The sequence below is a fragment of the Lissotriton vulgaris genome, chromosome 4_1, assembly GCF_964263255.1.
Source record: "Lissotriton vulgaris chromosome 4_1, aLisVul1.2, whole genome shotgun sequence".
In the NCBI taxonomy this organism is placed as follows: Eukaryota; Metazoa; Chordata; class Amphibia; order Caudata; family Salamandridae; genus Lissotriton; species Lissotriton vulgaris.
Window position 1 is genome coordinate 1,137,875,446 of NC_141691.1, and position 12,846 is coordinate 1,137,888,291.

The 12,846-nt window shown below is 47.6% G+C and overlaps 1 protein-coding gene across 1 annotated transcript in view; it reads left to right on the plus strand.

Moving 5' to 3' along the window:
* Positions 1-12,846, plus strand: part of PHLPP1 (PH domain and leucine rich repeat protein phosphatase 1) — a 479,370-nt gene that overhangs the window by 164,493 nt on the left and 302,031 nt on the right. Inside the window, exon 4 of the mRNA XM_086965387.1 lies at positions 228-374. Coding sequence (XP_086821513.1) covers positions 228-374 — 147 coding nt within the window. The remainder of the gene's footprint in view (positions 1-227; positions 375-12,846) is intronic.

The window sequence follows — 12,846 nt, forward strand, 5'->3', positions numbered from 1 at the left end:
GGCAAGAGGACTGTGGTATTGCGAACACATCTGTTTTCTTGGTTGTCTGTCATTTTTAATTAGAATACTGCGTTGTGTGGGTGACAAATTTAATCACCGCACCTCTCCTGACACTTTTGTCATCTGGACCAGCGTGGATTATTAAACGGTTTTCTGCTCAACTGTAATAAGTATTTATCCTGGTCGTGCCAAAACTCACTTTTTTAATGTATTCGTGTCATTCACAGGTTCACAAAACTGAAGAGCCTCAACCTGTCCAATAACCACCTGGGAGACTTTCCTTTAGCAATCTGCAGTATCCCAACGCTGACGGAACTCAACGTGTCCTGTAATGGTCTGAAAACCCTTCCTGCAGCCGTCAAAGAGATGAGTAGGTGGGTGTTACCTTAACTGTGTGTTGAGGATCCATCAAGTCACTGTTCAATTATTGGGACAAAGTGGTGCAAATGTGCAGTATGGCAATCAGTAATGGGGCGTGGAGGGTGGGCAGTGCCAACATGATTACATTTATAAAAATTTCACTGCGAATTTATACAGGTTTGTGGAATAAAATATTTAGCGATTTTGTTATTTTTGCCAATTCTTGTTTGCTTTTTTTTCTCTGCTGCATATGGATGAAGGAGCAGTAATGCACTCGATGCAGTGTTCTCAGTGTGGTTTCCCATACTGAATAGTTACTTAATTCTGTTTGCTGGACTACTGTTAAGTATAAAAACAAATTCACACGAATAAAAGCCTTACATTCCTAATGGATAAATGAAATTCATTTTAATGTACATTCGTTTGAGTGTGTCCTTTTAAATACTTCCCGACTGTTAATGCTACGGTTGGCTCTTCCAAAACAAACAAAAAACTGTTGGCTCGGAACAGCTCATTGATGCTACAGTTCATGGGTACAGGATGAAAATACAATTTTCTACATTTCTCAAACAGTGGACACGTGAGTAACGGATAAAAGATGTTATCATATGCTCAAGGTTGCAGTTCCTTTTTCCCAAGAAAGACCAGAGCAATAATTTTTAGAGTCAAATCTAATCTCAGAGTTGGATTTAAGTGGGGATCAAGCGTCCATCTTGAGTGAGAAGTTATATCTGGGAAAGTTTTTGAGCTGCACTACATTTTTATTGCCTACATATTTCCAATTAACTGTAAATTAGTGTGGGTTAGATAACATTGTAACTGTAGAGTAATTATCAGGGCCTCTGGAACTATGTGACTATGCGCCCACAGCTTTTTTTCTCATAATCCTGGATTTGTCGCATTTGCCATGTAATCCATCATCCGCTGCATAATTCGCAGATTTTAACAAAAATGTTTGTTTCTAGCTCAGGCGGATCAAAAGTTACTAAAAATGTGGCGACACTTGTTGTTGTACAGTGGAATGCACTTTACAAAGTTTGATTTTCACATTTTAGTTGCATATAGCTGTATTAGAGTATTAAACTAGTACTTATAAGGCAAAACCTTTGTCCAGACAGTGTTAACATGTATAAGAATGACAGAATAATAAACTGATACCATCATAAAATGTGCCGCATTATGCTGCATGATTTACACTTCCTTGCCGCATAATTCCAGGGGCCCTGGTAATTATTCTAAAAGACATCATTCTTGTATCTCCCTCTCTTTAGCCCCACCCCTCAAACCCCCTAATACTATTTTTCTGAAACAGGCTATTTAATTTGATATGCACAGTAAGACCAGTGAGCCTTTATTTCTCGTCTCAGACAAAAATAAAAACCAGAAATTAATCGAGGTTGTTGCTCATTAAAATGTTTTATTTTATTGAGACATCATCTACTGTATTAAAGTAGCGTTAGCCTAATTCCAAACCCAGGGACTAACTTGGAAACACTCTGTGCTAGACACAAGACTGATTTCCAACACATGCTCTGATTTACTGTACTTCTGTGCGTCCTCAATAGAATCACGGGACACCCAGTACAAAATTAGTCTGCCACTTTGCAGTTAAAAGCGCTCATGCATGCGCTTGGCCTCCATAAATGTGGTTAAATATTGACGGTGTGCTCCTTGTGAAACTTTCAGAAACTACCTGAAGAGCCAGGTAACCCTAACTTATTTCTTTCTAAAGCTACCCTGTGGGTTTTTACCGATGTGAAGTTCAAGTCTATGATTTTCAGGAGCTATCAATGCAGTTTACTTGTGCAGTTAACATACAAACAAATGCGTCATCTATGCGAGGGAAAGTGAGGATCTTCCTTTCCTGAATACATTTGGGAGACCAGAGTGAAATAGCGGAAGTGACAAGCGCACCCTTGTTTTAGTTTCTTAAAAATTGTAATTTCTTGTGAGTGCTGATGTTAAATTGCACATGTGCCCATTTCAATCAACTAAATGACATGTTTTTAATGACTACAAAAGACATTTAGATATGGTAAAGTTAGCAAAAAGGATGACAACACACAGTGTCAAATACATACATAAGGTCGATAGGTTAGAATACAGCGAGGGTCTAGGGATAAGAGATTTGACTGTTCTTTAGGTTTTAAGAGAAGAAATGTGCTGAAAATGTTTTTTAAACTATCCGGTAACGACATTAGGCCTGTAAGAGGACGCCTCATGTTGAGTGTCTTAATTAGGTCTCGCCTAGCGTAATGCGTAAGCAATTGCTATGTGGGAGATATAGAGAGCTGCTCCAGGAAAGCTTACCAAGGGGCTTTTCAATGCGGATTATGGACAGTGCATGTGCTCAGTGCCCGTGCACAAACCAGCCACGTCACAAACCACCATTTGTCTGTACCTCGGAGACTTCAAAGCTGACGCTCCCTGCCCCCGCATCAGACTTCAAAGGAATGCACTCCCTGCCCCCCCCCCTCGCCACAGCAATGCCGAGAGCTTGTTAATCTTCCTTGTAATAAAAACCAGCCACTGCCGCTCCCCGGGAAAGTTTGCTCGAGCTGTCTCCTTTACTAAACCCCACCTCTCGGTCTTGTTCGCCTTCACGTCTCATACTTTCTTCTCAGCGCCCCTCTCGTTCACCCTCCGTCGTCTTCATTTCTCTCCACTCGCTTGTCATATTTTTTTATTTAACTCCTTTCTCGCATTTTATTCTCTCTTCTTGTTTACCTTCACTGCGTTCCTCTCACCTCGCATCTCACCCCCACCCGTACTTCTGTTCTCTTTTGCTTTCTCTTCTGTTTTCTCCTCTTACCTCACCTCATCACTCTTTCTTCCTCTTAGTCTCTTTTCTTCATGTATTACCTTGTCTCTTAAATTCCTTTATCTTACCGGTATTTCCCGTTTAATTTTATTTCCCTCATCTCCTTTCCCTCCCCTTGCCTCTGTTTTATTTCCATGACTTTTTCTCTAGTCGCTCCTCATTTCGCATAGTTTCCTTTCACATTTTCTCTTCTTCCCATCCACACTTCCTTGAACCTAACTCCCAATCTCCTTTCTTTCCTGTAGGTGTTATCCTGTCTTCTCTCCTTCCATCTTGCAGAACTTCTTCTGTCCCCTCTCTTTTCATTCATTCTTTCATTCTTCCTCTCCTTCACCCTTCTACCCAACTCTTGCCTTGCAAACTCCTACAACCTTGTGTCAGTTCCTTGTGCACAGAAGTGATCTGGTCTCTTCTGTGTTAGAGGGTTTTAAGCGTAGAAATTATTTAAGGCCCAGTGTGTTCACAATCGGGTGTCAGACTTCAGTGCCTGGCGGTGTTTCATACGTAGGCACTATAGCAATGTATGCAGACGCTTGTTTATTTCTGCAGAGTGTCACTTATAAAGTGTTAAATGTAGAGGCCGACTCATTTTCTCAGTAGCTGGGGAATTCCCAGTCCGACTAAACTGCGTCCTTCCCAGTGGCTATACTACACTCGCTATCAAATTTGACAAGAGCTCTTTTGGACAGTTAGGTACTGAATGTACGATCTGTCACAAGGGCCTCTGGAATTAAACGGTAAAGGAGGTCCCAAGGTCAGGCTAACACAATCAATTAGCAGAATGCTGCAGCATATCATGTGACGGCATACGCTTGTTGTTTTATCAATTTCTTAAAGATGCAGATTATACAGCAGATTATGGAATATGTGGCAAATACAGTAAATTCACAACTATACCGGAAACACCGCAGATTAAACCGCATACTTAGTGGCCCTGATTATAACACGACTTGCAGGATTTGCTAGTTCTGATATATGGAGGATAATGGATGTTCCGAACACTTAAGAAAGTACAGCTTGTATTTTATTAAATTACCAAAATTATGAGACATAACGTGCTCAAAACCTTTTCTTACTGTCTCTAGCCCCCCTTTCTATCTTCAATCATCTCTCACTTTGTTCTCGCTCCAAGTAACCCCCTACCTCTCGCTTCTCGTTTCTCCTTCTGTCTTTCTTACTCCTACCAATCTGGTTATAGTCCTCTTCCACCTACACCACGCCTCACACTGCTGCACGCCACACACTGCTGCACGCCACACACTGCTGCACGCCACACACTGCTGCACGCCACACACTGCTGCACGCCTCCCACTGCTGCCCACCTCCCACTGCTGCCCGCCTCCCACTGCTGCCCGCCTCCCACTGCTGCCCGCCTCCCACTGCTGCACGCCTCCCACTGCTGCACGCCTCCCACTGCTGCACGCCTCCCACTGCTGCACGCCTCACTCTACCACTCTACCGCCCTCCTTCACTCTATTGCCCTCCCTCACTCTATCTATTGCCCTCCCCCACTCTATCTAGCGCCCTCCCTCACTCTATCTAGCGCCCTCCCTCACTCTATCCGTCGCCCTCCCTCACTCTATCCGTCGCCCTCCCTCACTCTATCCGTCGCCCTCCCTCACTCTATCCGTCGCCCTCCCTCACTCTATCCGTCGCCCTCCCTCACTCTATCCATCGCCCTCCCTCACTCTATCCATCGCCCTCCCTCACTCTATCCATCGCCCTCCCTCACTCTATCCATCGCCCTCCCTCACTCTATCCATCGCCCGCCCTCACTCTATCCATCGCCCGCCCTCACTCTATCCATCGCCCGCCCTCACTCTATCCATCGCCCGCCCTCACTCTATCCATCGCCCGCCCTCACTCTATCCATCGCCCGCCCTCACTCTATCCATCGCCCTCCCTCTCTTTCACCCACCTCCTTCTCTAACTCCTTGTTCTCTTCTCCTGTGCTAATCTGCTGCTCTCTTCCACCCGCCTCTTTCTCTAACTCCCTGTTCACTACTCTTCTCCAGAGCTGATCTGCTGCTCTCTTCAACCCGCCTCCTTCTCTACCTCCCTGTTCTCTTCTTTTGTGCTGTTTTGCTGCTCTCTTCCATCCCACCTCCTTCTCTAACTCCCTGTTCTCTTCTTTTCTCCCTCTGCTGATCTGCTGCTCTCTTTCACCCGCCTCCTTCTTTAACTCCCTGTTCTCTTCTGCTGATCTGTTGCTCTCTTCCACCGCTTCCTTCTTTAACTCCCTGTTCTCTTCTCCTGTGCTGATCTGCTGCGTTCTTCCACCCCACCTCCTTCTTTACCTCCCTGTTCTCTTCTCCTGTGCTGACCTGCTGCTCTTTTCCACACGCCTCCTTCTTTAGCTCCCTGTTCTCTTCTCCTGTGCTGACCTGCTGCTCTCTTCCACACGCCTCCTTCATTAGCTCCCTGTTCTGTTCTCCCATGCTGATCTGCTGCTCTCTTACACCCGCCCCCTTCTAAAACTCCCTGTTCTCTTCTCCCGTGCTGATCTGCTGCTCTCTTCCACTCTGCCTCCTTCTCTAGCTCCCTGTTCTCTTCTCCTGTACTGAACTGCTGTTCTCTTCCACCCGCCTCCTTCTCTAACTCCCTGTTCTCTTCTCTTATCCCGTACCGATCTGCTGCTCTCTTCCACCCGCTTCCTTCTTTAACTCCATGTTTTCTTTTGCTGTGCTGATCTGCTGCTCTCTTCTACGCCGCCTCCTTCTTTTACTCCCTGTTCTCGTCTCCTGTGCTGATCTGCTGCTCTCTTCCACCCCACCTTCTTCTCCAACTCCCTGTTCTCTTCTCCCGTACCGATCTGCTGCTCTCTTCTACCGCCTCCTTCTCTAGCTCCCTGTTCTCTTCTCCTGTGCTGATCAGCTGTTCACTTCCACCACCTCCTTCTCTAACTCCCTGTTCTCTTCTCCCATGATGATCTGATGTTCTCTTCCTCCCGCCTCATTCTCTAACTCCCTGTTCTCTTCTCCTATGATGATCTTTCTGCTGTCTTCCATCCGCCTCCTTCTTTAACTCCCTGTTCTCTTCTGCTGATCTGCTGCTCTCTTCTACGCCGCCTCCTTCTTTTACTCCCTGTTCTCGTCTCCTGTGCTGATCTGCTGCTCTCTTCCACCGCACCTCCTTCTCTACCTCCCTGTTCTCTTCTCTTGTGCTGTTTTGCTGCTCTCTTCCATCCCACCTCCTTCTCTAACTCCCTGTTCTCTTCTTTTCTCCCTCTGCTGATCTGCTGCTCTCTTCCACCCGCCTCCTTCTTTAACTCCCTGTTCTCTTCTGCTGATCTGTTGCTCTCTTCCACCCGCTTCCTTCTTTAACTCCCTGTTCTCTTCTCCTGTGCTGATCTGCTGCGTTCTTCCACCCCACCTCCTTCTTTACCTCCCTGTTCTCTTCTCCTTTGCTGACCTGCTGCTCTCTTCCACACGCCTCCTTCTTTAGCTCCCTGTTCTCTTCTCCTGTGCTGACCTGCTGCTCTCTTCCACACGCCTCCTTCATTAGCTCCCTGTTCTGTTCTCCCATGCTGATCTGCTGCTCTCTTACACCCGCCCCCTTCTAAAACTCCCTGTTCTCTTCTCCCGTGCTGATCTGCTGCGCTCTTCCACTCTGCCTCCTTCTCTAGCTCCCTGTTCTCTTCTCCTGTACTGAACTGCTGTTCTCTTCCACCCGCCTCCTTCTCTAACTCCCTGTTCTCTTCTCTTCTCCCGTACCGATCTGCTGCTCTCTTCCACCCGCTTCCTTCTTTAACTCCGTTTTCTTTTGCTGTGCTGATCTGCTGCTCTCTTCTACCGCTTCCTTCTCTAGCTCCCTGTTCTCTTCTCCCGTACCGATCTGCTGCTCTCTTCTACCGCTTCCTTCTCTAGCTCCCTGTTCTCGTCTCCTGTGCTGATCTGCTGCTCTCTTCCACCCCACCTCCTTCTCCAACTCCCTGTTCTCTTCTCCCGTACCGATCTGCTGCTCTCTTCTACCGCTTCCTTCTCTAGCTCCCTGTTCTCTTCTCCTGTGCTGATCTGCTGTTCACTTCCACCACCTCCTTCTCTAACTCCCTGTTCTCTTCTCCCATGATGATCTGCTGTTCTCTTCCTCCCGCCTCATTCTCTAACTCCCTGTTCTCTTCTCCTATGATGATCTTTCTGCTGTCTTCCATCCGCCTCCTTCTTTAACTCCCTGTTCTCTTCTGCTGATCTGCTGCTCTCTTCTACGCCGCCTCCTTCTTTTACTCCCTGTTCTCGTCTCCTGTGCTGATCTGCTGCTCTCTTCCACCGCACCTCCTTCTCCAACTCCCTGTTCTCTTCTCCTGTGCTGATCTGCTGCTCTCTTCCACCCCGCCTCCTTCTTTAACTCCCTGTTTTCTTCTGCTGTGCTGATCTGCTGCTCTCTTCCACATACATCCTTCTCTAACCTCACACACATACATACAACCATGCACACACACATACAACCACACACACACATACAACCACACACACAACCACACTCGCCCTCACTCTATCTATCGCCCTCACTCTATCTATCGCCCTCACTCTATCTATCGCCCTCACTCTATCTATCGCCCTCACTCTATCTATCGCCCTCACTCTATCCATCGCCCTCCCTCACTCTATCCATCGCCCTCCCTCACTCTATCCATCGCCCTCCCTCACTCTATCCATCGCCCTCCCTCACTCTATCCATCGCCCTCCCTCACTCTATCCATCGCCCTCCCTCACTCTATCCATCGCCCTCCCTCACTCTATCCATCGCCCGCCCTCACTCTATCCATCGCCCGCCCTCACTCTATCCATCGCCCGCCCTCACTCTATCCATCGCCCGCCCTCACTCTATCCATCGCCCGCCCTCACTCTATCCATCGCCCGCCCTCACTCTATCCATCGCCCTCCCTCTCTTTCACCCACCTCCTTCTCTAACTCCTTGTTCTCTTCTCCTGTGCTAATCTGCTGCTCTCTTCCACCCGCCTCTTTCTCTAACTCCCTGTTCACTACTCTTCTCCAGAGCTGATCTGCTGCTCTCTTCAACCCGCCTCCTTCTCTACCTCCCTGTTCTCTTCTTTTGTGCTGTTTTGCTGCTCTCTTCCATCCCACCTCCTTCTCTAACTCCCTGTTCTCTTCTTTTCTCCCTCTGCTGATCTGCTGCTCTCTTTCACCCGCTTCCTTCTTTAACTCCCTGTTCTCTTCTCCTGTGCTGATCTGCTGCGTTCTTCCACCCCACCTCCTTCTTTACCTCCCTGTTCTCTTCTCCTGTGCTGACCTGCTGCTCTTTTCCACACGCCTCCTTCTTTAGCTCCCTGTTCTCTTCTCCTGTGCTGACCTGCTGCTCTCTTCCACACGCCTCCTTCATTAGCTCCCTGTTCTGTTCTCCCATGCTGATCTGCTGCTCTCTTACACCTGCCCCCTTCTAAAACTCCGTGTTCTCTTCTCCCGTGCTGATCTGCTGCTCTCTTCCACTCTGCCTCCTTCTCTAGCTCCCTGTTCTCTTCTCCTGTACTGAACTGCTGTTCTCTTCCACCCGCCTCCTTCTCTAACTCCCTGTTCTCTTCTCTTATCCCGTACCGATCTGCTGCTCTCTTCCACCCGCTTCCTTCTTTAACTCCATGTTTTCTTTTGCTGTGCTGATCTGCTGCTCTCTTCTACGCCGCCTCCTTCTTTTACTCCCTGTTCTCGTCTCCTGTGCTGATCTGCTGCTCTCTTCCACCCCACCTTCTTCTCCAACTCCCTGTTCTCTTCTCCCGTACCGATCTGCTGCTCTCTTCTACCGCCTCCTTCTCTAGCTCCCTGTTCTCTTCTCCTGTGCTGATCAGCTGTTCACTTCCACCACCTCCTTCTCTAACTCCCTGTTCTCTTCTCCCATGATGATCTGATGTTCTCTTCCTCCCGCCTCATTCTCTAACTCCCTGTTCTCTTCTCCTATGATGATCTTTCTGCTGTCTTCCATCCGCCTCCTTCTTTAACTCCCTGTTCTCTTCTGCTGATCTGCTGCTCTCTTCTACGCCGCCTCCTTCTTTTACTCCCTGTTCTCGTCTCCTGTGCTGATCTGCTGCTCTCTTCCACCGCACCTCCTTCTCTACCTCCCTGTTCTCTTCTCTTGTGCTGTTTTGCTGCTCTCTTCCATCCCACCTCCTTCTCTAACTCCCTGTTCTCTTCTTTTCTCCCTCTGCTGATCTGCTGCTCTCTTCCACCCGCCTCCTTCTTTAACTCCCTGTTCTCTTCTGCTGATCTGTTGCTCTCTTCCACCCGCTTCCTTCTTTAACTCCCTGTTCTCTTCTCCTGTGCTGATCTGCTGCGTTCTTCCACCCCACCTCCTTCTTTACCTCCCTGTTCTCTTCTCCTTTGCTGACCTGCTGCTCTCTTCCACACGCCTCCTTCTTTAGCTCCCTGTTCTCTTCTCCTGTGCTGACCTGCTGCTCTCTTCCAAACGCCTCCTTCATTAGCTCCCTGTTCTGTTCTCCCATGCTGATCTGCTGCTCTCTTACACCCGCCCCCTTCTAAAACTCCCTGTTCTCTTCTCCCGTGCTGATCTGCTGCTCTCTTCCACTCTGCCTCCTTCTCTAGCTCCCTGTTCTCTTCTCCTGTACTGAACTGCTGTTCTCTTCCACCCGCCTCCTTCTCTAACTCCCTGTTCTCTTCTCTTCTCCCGTACCGATCTGCTGCTCTCTTCCACCCGCTTCCTTCTTTAACTCCGTTTTCTTTTGCTGTGCTGATCTGCTGCTCTCTTCTACCGCTTCCTTCTCTAGCTCCCTGTTCTCTTCTCCCGTACCGATCTGCTGCTCTCTTCTACCGCTTCCTTCTCTAGCTCCCTGTTCTCGTCTCCTGTGCTGATCTGCTGCTCTCTTCCACCCCACCTCCTTCTCCAACTCCCTGTTCTCTTCTCCCGTACCGATCTGCTGCTCTCTTCTACCGCTTCCTTCTCTAGCTCCCTGTTCTCTTCTCCTGTGCTGATCTGCTGTTCACTTCCATCACCTCCTTCTCTAACTCCCTGTTCTCTTCTCCCATGATGATCTGCTGTTCTCTTCCTCCCGCCTCATTCTCTAACTCCCTGTTCTCTTCTCCTATGATGATCTTTCTGCTGTCTTCCATCCGCCTCCTTCTTTAACTCCCTGTTCTCTTCTGCTGATCTGCTGCTCTCTTCTACGCCGCCTCCTTCTTTTACTCCCTGTTCTCGTCTCCTGTGCTGATCTGCTGCTCTCTTCCACCGCACCTCCTTCTCCAACTCCCTGTTCTCTTCTCCTGTGCTGATCTGCTGCTCTCTTCCACCCCGCCTCCTTCTTTAACTCCCTGTTTTCTTCTGCTGTGCTGATCTGCTGCTCTCTTCCACATACATCCTTCTCTAACCTCACACACATACATACAACCATGCACACACACATACAACCACACACACACATACAACCACACACACAACCACACTCGCCCTCACTCTATCTATCGCCCTCACTCTATCTATCGCCCTCACTCTATCTATCGCCCTCACTCTATCTATCGCCCTCACTCTATCTATCGCCCTCACTCTATCTATCGCCCTCACTCTATCTATCGCCCTCACTCTATCTATCGCCCTCACTCTATCTATCGCCCTCACTCTATCTATCGCCCTCACTCTATCTATCGCCCTCACTCTATCTATCGCACTCACTCTATCTATCGCACTCACTCTATCTATCGCACTCACTCTATCTATTTATCTATCGCCCTCACTCCATCTATCGCACCACCACAGCATCACTCAGGGGCACCACAACATCACTATGTGCTACCACAGCATCACTGAACGCCACAGCATCACTCGTCGCCACCAGAACATCACTCAGCGCCACCACAGCATCAGTCTGTGCAACCATTCAACAACTGGTTCAAATATGTTCTCTCAATGTTTCAAGCTTTATTACAAATTTCACAAAAAGATGTTAATATTTCACTTCTTTTCTTGGATTTTCGTCACAATAAAATACAGTGAACATAATCTTCACAAAAGTTATTTACAAAAGTTTAAGCTATTGCCATTATAAATTACAATAACTTTTATTTAAGTATATATCATTTAAAAAAATGAAAAGCCATTATTTGTTATATCAATACATCTAAGTCACATAAATACAAAACATGTTGCATTACAAATACTATAGGTGTCACATTTGCAAAAGTATTGGCATTGTAAATGACATAGCTATTAATTTCGCTTTTTTCAAAACCAACACATTAATAAAAAATGTCATTTACAAGACCAATTGCTCAAACTTTCCTAATGCGAGACCTATTGCATTGCAAATGCTTGTCTTTTTTTTGTTTTTTGTTTGCAGTCTCTCTACAGGCAAATTCAGCTATCTGTTGCAGTATTGTATAAAATAACCCACAAAATAACCCATGTTCGTGGAAAGCTGTTTTTTCTTGACAATCAGTTCTCTGCTTTTTATTGGCTGACCTCCTTTTTCTGTGTTTTCCCATTTCCTGCAGCATTGGTTTTGATTGGCTATCAAGTAGCCTTCCACTGCTGTCATCTTGGAAATACTTGTTCTGTTTTTAAATGTCATTATTTGTTTAGCACGCCACAGGAGTGCATGTCATGGTTTCCAGAGCACCCTTCTCTTTACTTTCACCATCTAACCCCCGATGTTTCCCAGAGGCATGCCGTTCGGGGGCCTTGGTGATAACCTCAATGTCACCTCTCACTCCTGATGCTCCAGGTGCCGGCCGGTGGCCTTTGTGGTGTCCTGGATGTCCTCTTCTATGCTTTACACGATTTTACAAGTAACAGACATTCTGATAGATACATCTGCCAGTGGATTCCTCACCTTGTGAATATCCCCCTTGCACCAGCAACGTTCGGAAAAGCCTTTGTAGCATCGCGCGCGACTCAGTCTGACATCACCGACCCCATATTAGGCCTACATCGGCGTGATGACATCAGTTCCCTTTTTTCCGCGTTGTCGACGCTAACGGTTTCTGCGATCTTCTGTGATTCAGATAGTGACTTTGTTACTATTTGTGTGTTACTGTGTTTCTGTTCTTCGTCAAAGATGTCGTCGAAGAAGACTGGGTTTAAGCAGTGCGGCTCGTGTGCCTGGATGATGTCTATGACGGATCCACACGACGATTGTTTGTGGTGTCTGGGTTCAGACCATGATGTTAAAGGCTGTCGATCCTACTTTAAGATGAACCCTAAGATTTTGCGAGAACGGGAGGCAAAACTTCTGCTGGCAAAGGTGAAAGGTAAAGAAGCCAAGAGATCTTCGAGGTCAAGGTCTAGACGCTCTAGATCGAAGCCGTAGTCCAGGTCGAGGGCAGGTCGGAGTCGACGTCTAGGGCGGCTTCGGGACATGCTTCGGGTTCCTAGAAGAAAAAACACAAGAGGAAGAAGCATAGCTCAAGACCTCATTCTGGGTCATGGGACTCAAAGAAGAAGTCTTCTTCTCGAAGTCATCATAAGGATTTTGTGTCTCCTTCTCCTGTTTGTGAGCCTGAAGTTGGTGCCTCGCATGTACAATCTCGTGAGAATACACCGGAGCTGGAACCGAATCCGGATTCGTGTCAGTCTTCGGAGCATGAAGAAGACGAGGAGATTCCTCAGGCACCGACTCCGGTGGATAACCCAGAGGGTCAAGAGGAGCCGAATCCAGAGCAGCCTCTTTCGGAGCAGCCATTGGGTTCTTACCGTCCCTTTCCTGGTCC